General features: G+C 47.2%; 1 protein-coding gene across 3 annotated transcripts in view; it reads right to left on the bottom strand.

Moving 5' to 3' along the window:
• Window positions 1-384: 384 nt before the first annotated feature.
• RALGAPA2 (Ral GTPase activating protein catalytic subunit alpha 2) overlaps window positions 385-13,460 on the bottom strand; it is a 493,961-nt gene continuing 480,885 nt past the window's right edge. For 2 of the 3 annotated variants that reach the window (XM_068232435.1, XM_068232436.1), the window contains one exon: window positions 385-2,156. In XM_068232435.1, coding sequence (XP_068088536.1) covers window positions 2,005-2,156 — 152 coding nt within the window. In that variant the 3' untranslated portion in view covers window positions 385-2,004. The remainder of the gene's footprint in view (window positions 2,157-13,460) is intronic. The other variant, XM_068232437.1, reaches the window with a different exon arrangement.

Below are 13,460 nucleotides of genomic sequence, written 5' to 3'. Positions count from 1 at the left end.
GAGCTGTCCAAACTCTTCCTCCTATCCCATCATTAGGGATGCGCTCACAAGTAAATCCGAGTGCCTAAGCACTCGGATTCATGATTTAAATAACCATTAATTACTGCAGGTGTGGAGCGGGGACATAAGGGGTTATTTACCCATAAGGCTGCATCCTCCCTGAACTCCAAATAGGATGCATACACGTCCTATTGACCGCGTTACAATCCTCGCTGTGGGCACTTCTTCCTTCTGGCTTGAAGGAGAAAGTGCGTGTGTGAGGCTAACAACGCTATCAATAGGTCGCGTGTGCATCCTATTTGGAGTGCAGGGAGGACACAGCCTTATGGGTAAATAACCCCTTATGTCCCCGCTCCACACTTGCGGTAATTAATGCTTATTTAAATCACGAATGATTTACTTGTGAGAACATCCCTACCCATCATCACCTACAGTAGGTAGTCAGGAAGTACCTGTAAATACAAAGCTGGCTCCGCCCATCTGCTCTTTGTGCCCCACAAAAGGAAGTAGGTGGGCGGGTCAGGTGATGGTTCTGTGCAGAACAGTAAACTCACACTATGCTTCCGCCCTCTACTTTTCCAAAAGAACATTTCTTAGGAACAGCTAAACCAAATATTACAATTGTGTAAGGGTATAATCCTATGGTCAGCATTACTAACAATGCAGGTGATCTGGGGCATTGAAGTGTGCCTTAGGCGATATGTAACATGATGAGATAAACGTTTATGTACAGTGCCAAACATAATAACCAGGCTGTTTCATTTTGCTGCCTGAAAGAGTTAATTTCTAGGCATGGAAGTGACAGCTTCTGTCTTGTGGGTTCCTTGTTGGCAATATAGTGAACATCACTGATAAGCAAATTACAGCCATAAAAGTTTTCCTGGCAGAATACAACTTCTGAGGGCCAGAAGAGAGAAAATACATGAACTATTGACCTTTTTTTAACTCTGGGACACTTAATAGGCTGCCACGGAATAGAGACAGTAAAACAATCAACCTTCTTTGTAAATGTTTACATATAAAAGAAAGCCATGGGATACTCAAAGGTAATTTTTAGGAGTAAGAGGATAAATATAATGGTTTATCTCATCAGTTTATTTTCACCTTGGGTTCACATCAAGATATTTTAAGCACACTTAAGTATAAGAACATTAAGAGTTTAGAATGAGTGGTAGGTGTAGGACAGAAATAGAGTGTTTCCTACAGCAATTACAATTTAGCTGACATTTTTCATGACTGGCTTCAATAAGCACCAGCTACATTCCCTCAGGTTTGTTTGTTTTTGAAATAAATCTGCCTTTCTAAGGAGCTGCCAGGATGACTATAAATTAGTAAGCTGTTAATGTGGATGCATTGTGTAGAACTCCCAGAAAACCTCATGAAAGGTTAATTGTGGTAGGCTTCAATTTTTGCAGTTAAATCAAACATGTATCGCACTTTTCTTCTAACGCTGTACAGTGGAAATATTCACATTTTAAGGCCATATTCACACAGGCTCTCCCGGGAATCCCTGTCAAGCAGGTCGGTGATTGTAGCTTGCAAACAAGCAGCTGTGAAGACGTTTTATCAGTGAAGCGCTGACGCCACACAATATCTCAGCAGTGAAAGTGTTACAGAGACAGCCCTCAAAAGCGTGAGGCAATGAACTCCATGTCACTTCAGACTCTTGCAGGAACTGTTGTTGTCATTCTGGCATGCTGGTTACGTGGTCCCTTGTCACTTGGTGATGTTGCATCATCATTAAGCTCCGTCAGACAATTCTCTCGCCATCATCTGTGTTACAACCAGAGTTGCATCATATCTCAGTGCCTAGTGAATGGTGTACTAATATCCTACCCAGGGGGTCCCGCCCCGCCAGAGACACATTACAACATTGCGCGGCTTAAAAGTTCTATTCACAGGTGCAAAGTAATATCTTTATATATATTTTCTTTGTTTTTCTTTTTTTCTTCAATGTAGATTAAAAACAGCTCTGTACTACAGCGGAGAATATAAAAAAGTGCTTCAATTGGAAGATTTGCTGACAGCGCTGGCCGAGCGACGTAGCTTTCCCGAGACTTTACTTCTGGTGGCACGCGTTAGTGTCGGGGATGGGGGGTCCGCCGGCTCTGTTCCTGTACTGGCTGATAGGTCGGAACTGGTGCTTGCAGGGAGACCTAGGGAGGTACAAGGAGAGACTCTGTGAATAGCTGTGCTGTGGGAATAAGAGATTAATTGCAGAAGAGAACAGGTCCTGACAAACACAAATCGGTAATATGATAACATACGGTCCCAGCATAACTGATGCTATTTAATAAAAAGCTATGTGTACGACCCCTAGTGATATGCATTCTTTCAGACCTAATGGAATGTCTTTCAGGTTACTGCTAACAGTCTTCCTATGCTGCAGAGTACACGTAGTAGACAGGTGCTGCCATCACATACCTCCTGCTTCAGTCCAAGCTCAGCTCAAACCAGAGACGGCAGAAGCAGCCCACATGCTTCATTGTGCAGCCCCCTCTTCCATGTCTAACATTCATGTACAGCAAGTACAAATGAAATCACCACCGGGAGACTTGGGCCGATATATGGCTGATCCTGCTGCTGCACAAGTCCCGGCGGCGTTAATTAATATTCCCCCTCCAGGTCCACATGGATGGTGGGGATTATGTAATTCGGCTTCCAGCTATTGCTGGCGGCCGAATTACAGTGTTTAAAAGTAACTTCAAATCTGACTTCTGACGGCGCTGAAGTTGCTCAGTGTGCACCGCTATAGCTGTAATTCCTATCACGGTCTATGGTGGCGCCGGCTGCACCTAAATCTCCTGCGCTGGATACAATGTGCTCGTGTAAAGCAGCCCCCTTCAGTTCTATACAGATCCCTTGGGCAGCAGCTCCCTTTCTCCATGTGTTGCTCCTTATTTGCAACCTCTGTATTCCATTTGCAACAATCCCTCTTCCATGTCCAGCCAACCCTTGGCAAATTATTTTTAGATCTCAGGGAACTCAGATAACCCTGCAAATAATTTTGGGATCCAGAGGAACCCCTGAATTTATTTTGCAGCAAGCATAGGCTTTAAAAGTAGGTGAGGCTGTTTATTTCACTACCCCCTATTACACTGCCACACATTATACTGTCTCCTTATCCTAGTGCTTTTTATTAATGTGCTCATTATTATTCTGACCTTCAATTTAGTGCTTCTTTTTACTGTATCCCCTACTATAATCTGCTATACTTCCCCCATCATGGGGGAAAATGCCAAGAAACCCCTGCAGAGTACTCAAGGAAACCTGGTTGAGAAAGCCTGGACTAGACGGTGGAACCGGAGAAGTCAATTGGTTACTAAGGAGAATACATCGGATTCTTGCAGCTTATAAAAATCACAGTGTATTCAACATTTAACCTACGGTTGATTTTTTTTTCTTTTAGTAGAAAAGTAATAATGTTCAAACTAGAAGAGCAATATTTTACAGTCAGGTCTTCAGGCATTTTTTAGGACGTGAATAGACAAGCACTCAACTCTTGTCCCTTATATGTGTGTTATGGATTCCCCTGACATCCTCATCAGTGTATAGGATAAAGTACAGTGGCCCAGACAAAGGTATACAAACTGGCCACACACATAGGAATCTGATTGTAGCAACCGATGATGTTCCTTACACCTTTACTCTGACACACTTATGCACGTTATATGATGTACGTCTACGACAGCCAATCACTTATTGAGATTACTTGATGGGAGTTTCTATTTTTATATGCTCATTGTAATGATTGACCTACATAGTTTATATTTATTTACAATGCATGTTGCTTGCAATTGTAATATTGATCATTTAATGCCCTCGACATTCCCAAATATACATATACCCAACTTGAGGGGAATTTTCTTTTGTGAAAGACATGTAGGAGGACTCCATTACGTTTTAAAGCATTTTAAATGTTTGTACTTGTTGTGAAAATACATCCTTGGATAAAGATTACATTTTTCTAGATTAATAAATGCATCCATTGTTGCTGAAACAGGAGAAAAGGGAACCCGAGGGGCCGCAGAAAGAAGGGCACCACCACGCGCTGTAATGATAAATTATTGGCAATAGGCAGAAATAAATTTGGGCGCTGGGCCTACCCGCTATACAAATTGTGACAGTAAAAAGTAGGTGTGCCATTTTATTCAGCACCCCAGGCGCCCACATCTCTGCTTATTGCCATTAACTGTGGCTTTGCTGCGGGGGGGGGGGGGGGGGGGTGATGGGCAGCAGGTGGGTTAATGGTTAGGCACCAAAGAAGGTGTGTGTGTGTGTGTGTGTGTATAAAGAGTTAGGCATCGGTAGAGGGAGGGTTAAGGGTTAGGCATCAGTAGAGGGAGGGTTAAGGGTTAGGCATGGGTAAGGGGAGGGAGGGTTAAGGGTAAGGCATTGGTAAGGGGAGGGTTAAGGGTTAAGCATCAGTAGAGGCAGGGTTAAGGGTCAGGCATCAGTAGGCGGAGGGTTAAGGGTTAGGCATGGGTAAGGGGAGGGAGGGTTAAGGGTCAGGCATTGGTAAGGGGAGGGTTAAGGGTTAGGCATCAGTAGAGGGAGGGTTAAGGGCCAGGCATCAGTAGAGGGAGGGTTAAGGGTTAGGCATCGGTAGAGGGAGGGTTAAGGGTCAGGCATCGGTAGAGAGAGGGTTAAGGGTCAGGCATCGGTAGAGGGAGGGTTAAGGGTCAGGCATCAGTAGAGGGAGGGTTAAGGGTCAGGCATCAGTAGAGGGAGGGTTAAGAATCAGGCATCGATAAGGGGAGGGTTAAGGGTTAGGCATGGGTAGAGGGAGGGTTAAGGGTTAGGCATCAGTAGAGGGAAGGTTAAGGGTCAGGCATCGGTAGAGGGAGGGTTAAAGGTTAGGCATCGGTAGAGGGAGGGTTAAGGGTCAGGCATTGGTAAGGGGAGGGTTAAGGGTTAGGCATCAGTAGAGGGAGGGTTAAGGGTCAGGCATCAGTACAGGGAGGGTTAAGGGCCAGGCATCAGTAGAGGGAGGGTTAAGGGTCAGGCATCGGTAGAGGGAGGGTTAAGGGTCAGGCATCGGTAGAGGGAGGGTTAAGGGTCAGGCATCGGTAGAGGGAGGGTTAAGGGTCAGGCATCAGTAGAGGGAGGGTTAAGGGTCAGGCATCAGTAGAGGGAGGGTTAAGGGTCAGGCATCAGTAGAGGAGGGTTAAGGGTTAGGCATGGGTAGAGGGAGGGTTAAGGGTCAGGCATCGGTAGAGGGAGAGTTAAGGGTCAGGCATCGGTAGAGGGAGAGTTAAGGGTCAGGCATCGGTAGAGGGAGGGTTAAGGGTCAGGCATCAGTACAGGGAGGGTTAAGGGCCAGGCATCAGTAGAGGGAGGGTTAAGGGTCAGGCATCGGTAGAGGGAGGGTTAAGGGTCAGGCATCGGTAGAGGGAGGGTTAAGGGTCAGGCATCGGTAGAGGGAGGGTTAAGGGACAGGCATCGGTAGAGGGAGGGTTAAGGGACAGGCATCGGTAGAGGGAGGGTTAAGGGACAGGCATCGGTAGAGGGAGGGTTAAGGGTCAGGCATCGGTAGAGGGAGGGTTAAGGGTCAGGCATCGATAGAGGGAGGGTTAAGGGTTAGGCATGGGTAAGAGGAGGGTTAAGGGTTAGGCATGGGTAGAGGGAGGGTTAAGGGTCAGGCATGGGTAGAGGGAGGGTTAAGGGTCAGGCATCGGTAGAGGGAGGGTTAAGGGCCAGGCATCGGTAGAGGGAGGGTTAAGGGCCAGGCATCAGTAGAGGGAGGGTTAAGGGCCAGGCATCAGTTGAGGGAGGGTTAAGGGACAGGCATCGGTAGAGGGAGGGTTAAGGGACAGGCATCGGTAGAGGGAGGGTTAAGGGTCAGGCATCGGTAGAGGGAGGGTTAAGGGTTAGGCATCAGTAGAGGGAGGGTTAAGGGTCAGGATTCGGTAGAGGGAGGGTTAAGGGTCAGGCATCGGTAGAGGGAGGGTTAAGGGACAGGCATCGGTAGAGGGAGGGTTAAGGGACAGGCATCGGTAGAGGGAGGGTTAAGGGTCAGGCATCGATAGAGGGAGGGTTAAGGGTTAGGCATGGGTAAGAGGAGGGTTAAGGGTTAGGCATGGGTAGAGGGAGGGTTAAGGGTCAGGCATGGGTAGAGGGAGGGTTAAGGGTCAGGCATGGGTAGAGAGAGGGTTAAGGATCAGGCATGGGTAGAGGGAGGGTTAAGGGTCAGGCATCGGTAGAGGGAGGGTTAAGGGCCAGGCATCGGTAGAGGGAGGGTTAAGGGCCAGGCATCGGTAGAGGGAGGGTTAAGGGCCAGGCATCAGTAGAGGGAGGGTTAAGGGCCAGGCATCAGTTAAGGGAGGGTTAAGGGTCAGGCATCGGTAGAGGGAGGGTTAAGGGACAGGCATCGGTAGAGGGAGGGTTAAGGGTCAGGCATCGGTAGAGGGAGGGTTAAGGGTTAGGCATCGGTAGAGGGAGGGTTAAGGGTCAGGATTCGGTAGAGGGAGGGTTAAGGGTTAGGCATCGGTAGAGGGAGGGTTAGACATCGGTAGAGGGAGGGTTAAGGGTTAGGCATCAGTAGAGGGAGGGTTAAAGGTTAGACATCAGTAGAGGGAGGGTTAAGGGTTAGGCATGGGTAAGGGGAGGGTGGGTTAAGGGTAAGGCATTGTTAAGGGAAGGGTTAAGCATGGGTAGAGGGAGGGTTAAGGGTCAGGCATCGGTAGAGGGAGGGTTAAGGGTCAGGCATCGGTAGAGGGAGGGTTAAGGGACAGGCATCGGTAGAGGGAGGGTTAAGGGACAGGCATCGGTAGAGGGAGGGTTAAGGGTCAGGCATCGATAGAGGGAGGGTTAAGGGTTAGGCATGGGTAAGAGGAGGGTTAAGGGTTAGGCATGGGTAGAGGGAGGGTTAAGGGTCAGGCATGGGTAGACGGAGGGTTAAGGGTTAGGCATAGGTAGAGAGAGGGTTAAGGATCAGGCATGGGTAGAGGGAGGGTTAAGGGTCAGGCATCGGTAGAGGGAGGGTTAAGGGCCAGGCATCGGTAGAGGGAGGGTTAAGGGCCAGGCATCAGTAGAGGGAGGGTTAAGGGCCAGGCATCAGTAGAGGGAGGGTTAAGGGTCAGGCATCGGTAGAGGGAGGGTTAAGGGACAGGCATCGGTAGAGGGAGGGTTAAGGGTCAGGCATCGGTAGAGGGAGGGTTAAGGGTTAGGCATCGGTAGATGGAGGGTTAAGGGTCAGGATTCGGTAGAGGGAGGGTTAAGGGTTAGGCATCGGTAGAGGGAGGGTTAAGGGTCAGGCATCGGTAGAGGGAGGGTTAAGGGTTAGGCATCGGTAGAGGGAGGGTTAGACATCGGTAGAGGGAGGGTTAAGGGTTAGGCATCAGTAGAGGGAGGGTTAAAGGTTAGACATCAGTAGAGGGAGGGTTAAGGGTTAGGCATGGGTAAGGGGAGGGTGGGTTAAGGGTAAGGCATTGTTAAGAGAAGGGTTAAGCATGGGTAGAGGGAGGGTAAAGGGTTAGGCATCGGTAGAGGGAGGGTTAAGGGTTAGGTATCGGTAGAGGGAGGGTTAAGGGTTAGGCATTGGCAAGGGGAGGGTTAAGGGTTAGGCATCGGTAGAGGGAGGGTTAAGGGCCAGGCATCGGTAGAGGGAGGGTTAAGGGTCAGGCATCGGTAGAGGGAGGGTTAAGGGTCAGGCATCGGTAGAGGGAGGGTTAAGGGTCAGGCATCGGTAGAGGGAGGGTTAAGAGTCAGGCATCGGTAGAGGGAGGGTTAAGGGTTAGGTACCGGTAGAGAGAGGGTTAAGGGTTAGGCATTGGTAGAGGGAGGGTTAAGGGTTAGGCATTGGTAGAGGGAGGGTTAAGGGTTAGGTATCGGTAGAGGGAGGGTTAAGGGTTAGGCATTGGCAAGGGGAGGGTTAAGGGTTAGGCATCGGTAGAGGGAGGGTTAAGGGCCAGGCATCGGTAGAGGGAGGGTTAAGGGTCAGGCATCGGTAGAGGGAGGGTTAAGGGTCAGGCATCGGTAGAGGGAGGGTTAAGGGTCAGGCATCGGTAGAGGGAGGGTTAAAGGTTAGGCATCGGTAGAGGGAGGGTTAAGAGTCAGGCATCGGTAGAGGGAGGGTTAAGGGTTAGGTACCGGTAGAGAGAGGGTTAAGGGTTAGGCATTGGTAGAGGGAGGGTTAAGGGTTAGGCATTGGTAGAGGGAGGGTTCTGTGTAAGAGTAGGATTATGTTAGACCATAGTAAAAAATCAGTGAACATTAATGAATCGGACCCATAGAATGCAGTAGAATATCGGCAATTTTATTGATATTCAACTAGCGGATATATCTAATGCCCCATCATCCATGCGCCTTTATTACATGTACGCCAGTGTGGTTTTTTGTTTTTTTACAGAACAGCCTTTAGTAACATGACCACAACTGCTGAGGTACCTGGTTATCATACCAGGTTTTCAACAAATGCTGAATTTCACTGTAACTACCCCTTACAATACAGAGCAATACTACATGATTAATAATTACTTCTATGCTTTATGTATCATTTCCTCACATTAGCTCCAATAAGCATGGCATAATCCTATTAAGCGCTGAATATAAAATGCACGGTATCTCTACCATAAACCATTAAAGAATATAAGAGCGGTATGTCACTAAATCCTGCTGCTGCTAATATTCACTTACGCTCTGCAAAGCTGTGCATCTCTTTCTAGGTATGTTAATCACCTGAGTCTCAGCGCTGTGGTGACAGGAGACAGGAAGGGGGCAGTAATAGAGGTTACGCAGACAAGGTGACAGGATGACAGCTTTGTTTACCTCACCCCTAAAACCCAAATAAAGCATAAATTATACAACAAAACCAGCACGAGGATAGCATTTTGTGAAGCCAGGCAAATACCAGGCCGCGCCAGCAGCAGCTTACGTGAGCTCGCACGCTGATATTTTAAACATTAACTTGCGATGCAATTATTCCCTGAAGAGGAAGATGACTGAAGGTCACAACAAAATAGCTTGTCTGAATGGGAACAGATGAGGATGCGGCTATTAAACACACCAGAAAATGAATAAAATTAAAGCCTGTGTAACAAATCTTTCCCAGTACAATTTTAGAAAGATGCACGGAGGAATTAAGCACTGTCTGTTGCAATCGAGGAGTGTTGTTGCTTTGCTCTGAGAAAGCGTCTCCCTGGGCAGAGGGCTAAGAGGGAATTTAATTTCATCACTTACTCTCCCTCTCTGCATCATCTTTAAATCATGAGCTATTGCCACAAACAACTGAACATGCAAAAATCTCCCCGCTAACCCTTTGTGTGTCATGAATGGGAGGGATAATGAAGTCCGTGCCTCGGAATTCTTAGAGCAGAGCAATCTTAATGCGATTGGTGTGTTTACAGTGCTGAAGCCTGGGCACAACTGCACATCACAGACCTCAGCAACCGATGATGACAGCTCATGAAGTCAGTGGAAAAATGCAGTAAGTGGGCACGTAACACCGCATAGAAATTTTTGCAGTCAGTAGGTACATAAATCTGTACTTAAAGGACACCCGAGTTGAAAATAAACTAATGAAATAAGCAATTGTATGTATCTATCCTTCGTCTCCTAAAAATGACTTTTTAAGAAATGCCACAGTTTTATTTTATATTTAAATCTACTTTTTAAGTTTTTACTGTTTTATTGTGTTTGCTCAATGACACATTCATTGAAGTATGCCAGAGCTAAAATCCATGAACTATTGACCCTTTTTATCTCATTCCTGCTCTCAGTAGCCATTTTCTGCTAGGAAAGTGTTTTATAGTTGGAATTTCTGATCAGTGAGGGCCACACTGTAGTCTGACCCAGTCCCGACTCAGGCAGGAACTGCCAATTACTTACCGGATGTTTAACTCTTTCAGGCAGAGAAAGAGAAAAAGGAACACAGCATAGTTATTTGTGTGCTAGGCACTGTACATACACATGTCTATCTCATCATGTCACCTCGGGTATCCTTTAAACCCACCAATCAGGCATACCTGTGCATCAATCTCTGACTCCTCCAACAAGTCCAGAGGTTATTCACAACCTGATTGTTAAGCGGAAAATTCTTTAAAGTGGATCTGAACTGTTGCACAGGACAGAAGGAAAGCATAGAGAAATGCACAGTGTGTATTTAGCGAGTTTAGCCTGTCTTATTTCCCCCTCATCTGTGACTAATCACAAGTGTAATTTAAAGGAGTTATCAGGGAATTTTATCAAAATGTGGTTTACTCACCTGGGGCTTTCTCCAGCCCCTTGCAGCCGACTCTCCCATGCCAACCACTCTGCTCCTCGCGGGGGTCGGCCTCACTGCGCCTGCGCGAGACGCAGCTTTCAATCATCGCCACGTGGTCCACGGTGCACTGCGCAGGCGCAGAACTACTGTGCCAGCGCAGCGGACCATGTGGTGACTATTGCCATCATACCCCCAAACATTTTCAGTCTTGCAGTTTAATAGTTTTTAGGCAGTTCTTCTTCAAAGCAATTCCTTGCAATCCCCAATAAACAAAACTTAATATACTTACCTAAGAAGAGAGAAGTCTCTTGATCATCCTCAACATTACTGCCTCTGGCCGGTAGGCGCTTTTACTTCGCTTCCCTTTGTGCACGATCGTGGTGTGCAGACACAGTACAGCCTTGCTCATACACAGCGGGGCCACAAGAACATATCTGACAAGCTCTTGTTGGATATGTTAAGAGGGTTCTTGAACAGCAATGGTCAATGAGGACTATCCAGATGCTCCTACCTAGGTTAAGTCTAGGTCTATCTAACTTTTTTTTTTTTTGCCACCTTGGGTTCACTTAACCACCCTGGCGTTCTATTAAGATGGCGCAGGGTGGCGGCACAGCAGTATTTTTCTTTTAAAATCATGTAGCTAGCCTAGCGCTAGCTACATGATTCCCCCCTCCCGGCGCGTCTTACTCACCTTTCCGATCTCTTCCGGCGCATTAGCCCATTCAGAAATCCCGCTCTGAACGGAATTTCTTGGAGGGCTTCCCCCATCGTCATGGCGCTGATCGTGATGACGTCATCGGAGTCCCGATCCACCCCTCAGCGCTGCCCGGCACTGATTGGCCAGGCTGCGCAGGGGGTCTCGGGAGGGGGGGGGGGGCCCTTACACGGCGGGTAGCGGCGCATCAGCGGCGATCGTCCCCCACACGCAGCTAGCAAAGTGCTAGCTGCGTGTTTTAAAAAAAAAATGTTTCAATCGGCCCAGCAGGGCCTGAGCGACGCACTCCAGCGGTCATGGACGAGCTGAGCTCGTCCATACCGCCAACGACGTGAAAAGCCCCATTCTTACATTTTTTTAAATGTTCCTTACTTTTTCATAGATCCCTATGAAAGAGGCGTTGAGTGGTACGCTGGTCATGCTCCACCCATGTCCTGATTAGAAGGTTTGGTGTGCAGCAGCTGGACCACACCTCTCCTCCCAGAGGACAGTGGATTTTTGCTACACTCGGAAAAGGGGTTTCTGTGGAGCAGTGACTTTCCTTCTAAATTAAATTATACAATACAAATTTTTAAATCAGTTACAAAAAATTGATGTGACTAGAAGGAGGGGAAGGCTGCAGTTAGTTTCATGAAATCTTAATGCAGAACTGTAGATAGATATCAAACACACTGTTTCACGTACCTGGGGCTTCCGCAAGCCCCCAGCAGCCGTCCTGTCTTGCGCCGGTCCTCCACGAGCCTCTGCTCTCCCGCCGCCGCTCCGTTTCTCAACTTGTAAGTCGAGGCCAGCGTAGCCCTGCCAAGTGTATCTTTTGTTCGTGTTCCTCTCTTCAATATCGCTGTTGCAGAGGGGAAACGCAAAGAAAGGATACACCTGGCCAGAGTCGCGCAGGTGCAGTGGCCCGGTGGCAAAACCGAAAGTAGCTGGCGGCGGGAGAACGGAGGCTCGTGGAGGACCAGCGTGGGACAGGACGGCTGCTGGGAGCTTGCAGGAGCCCCAGGTAAGTGAAACAGTGTGTTTGATATGTATCTACAGTTCCGCTTTAAGTTGGATATGGACTTTACCGCAAAGGTGTGAACTAACCATACTAACATTTTTCTTTCCACAGGTCTTCAAGCACACAGGCACCTGCCGATTACTTAGAAATGATCAGACATCTCTGCAACTAGATGACATTTTTTAAAAAGTATACATTAGGTGACAAAACCCTGTACCCCTTGCCTAGGTCATATTAGAAATAAGGTGGGTGGCTGAAAGGTTAAACTTGGGTGTGAGGCTTCTCTTGGTGCTCCACAGAGAGGTAGTTATTAGATCATTATAATTGATTTATATAGCGCAACATCTACCACTGGTGTTTGGAAAGCTAAGGCGCATGGTTTAATCAATGAAGAGACTGTGACTGCCCAATGTTTTACAACTTGCCCAATCATTTTCCTTCTAAATTCCCTCTTCTAATCTTGTTCACGTGAAAACTCACAGACAGAAGATCAAACTAATCTGGCCTTTAGGTACAGACGTTTGACAGCAGAAACTGTTTTGCAATCCTATCAGCCTTTAGTGTGGCATCCATAATCGGAGTTTAGGGTCATCTGCATCTGTCAAAGAACAAGCAAAAAGGAGTCGGACATGGTGGAATTTTATGACCGACTGGTTTCTCCATTACTACAGGGAACCTCCTGGTTTTCCTTCATTCCTCTACATAGGACAGCACACTTAGCCAAGCCCACTGTGAGTATAATGCCACTGACTTCTCGGAGGAATGCCAGTAAAGAAGATCATGGATAATTTTGTGTAGCAAAGACTTGTACAGATCTTCAATCTACTGAACTGGATTGGGTCACTGGGTGTCATGGCTAGGAGTAATTTAAGATCAGTAAAGGTAGCCATACATCTAGCTATATCACACAGCGTGATTAATGACTTTATTGGGCAATCAGCTACAGTGTGACACACACACACACACACACACACACACACACACACACACACACACACACACACACACACACACACACACACACACACACACACTAAGCAAAATCCTATGCGATTCAACTCCACTAATCGATCTGAACGATGTTGTGCTTCCATAAAGTAAAGCATTAGCCTGCACCCTCAGATATCACTGTTACTCCAGAGGCAAAAACCCTTACAAGGCATGGTCCAATTAGCCCCAAAAGGGAAAAGGAATCCTTCCCAACTCCAGATGGCAATCAGATAAAATCCCTGGATCAACACCACAGGGAATTACCTAGTAATTATAGCCATGGATGTCTTTCATCACAAGGAAAGCATCTAATCCCCCCGTAAATGCAGATATAGAATTTGCCATAACTACTTCCTGTGGCAATAGATTCCACATTGTAATCACTCTATCCTAAATAAATGGCTAAACCGTTTTTCCACAATGCGCAGACCATGTCCCCTAGTCCTTTGTAAAAGCCTAGGGACAAAAAGCTAATCCGACAATCTTTTATATTGCCCCATGATGTATTTATATATGTTAAGTAGATCTCCTCTAAGATATCTCTTCTCCAG

This window comes from Hyperolius riggenbachi, chromosome 4, assembly GCF_040937935.1.
Source record: "Hyperolius riggenbachi isolate aHypRig1 chromosome 4, aHypRig1.pri, whole genome shotgun sequence".
Lineage (NCBI taxonomy): Eukaryota > Metazoa > Chordata > Amphibia > Anura > Hyperoliidae > Hyperolius > Hyperolius riggenbachi.
This window is presented reverse-complemented; position numbering and strand designations above follow the sequence as displayed.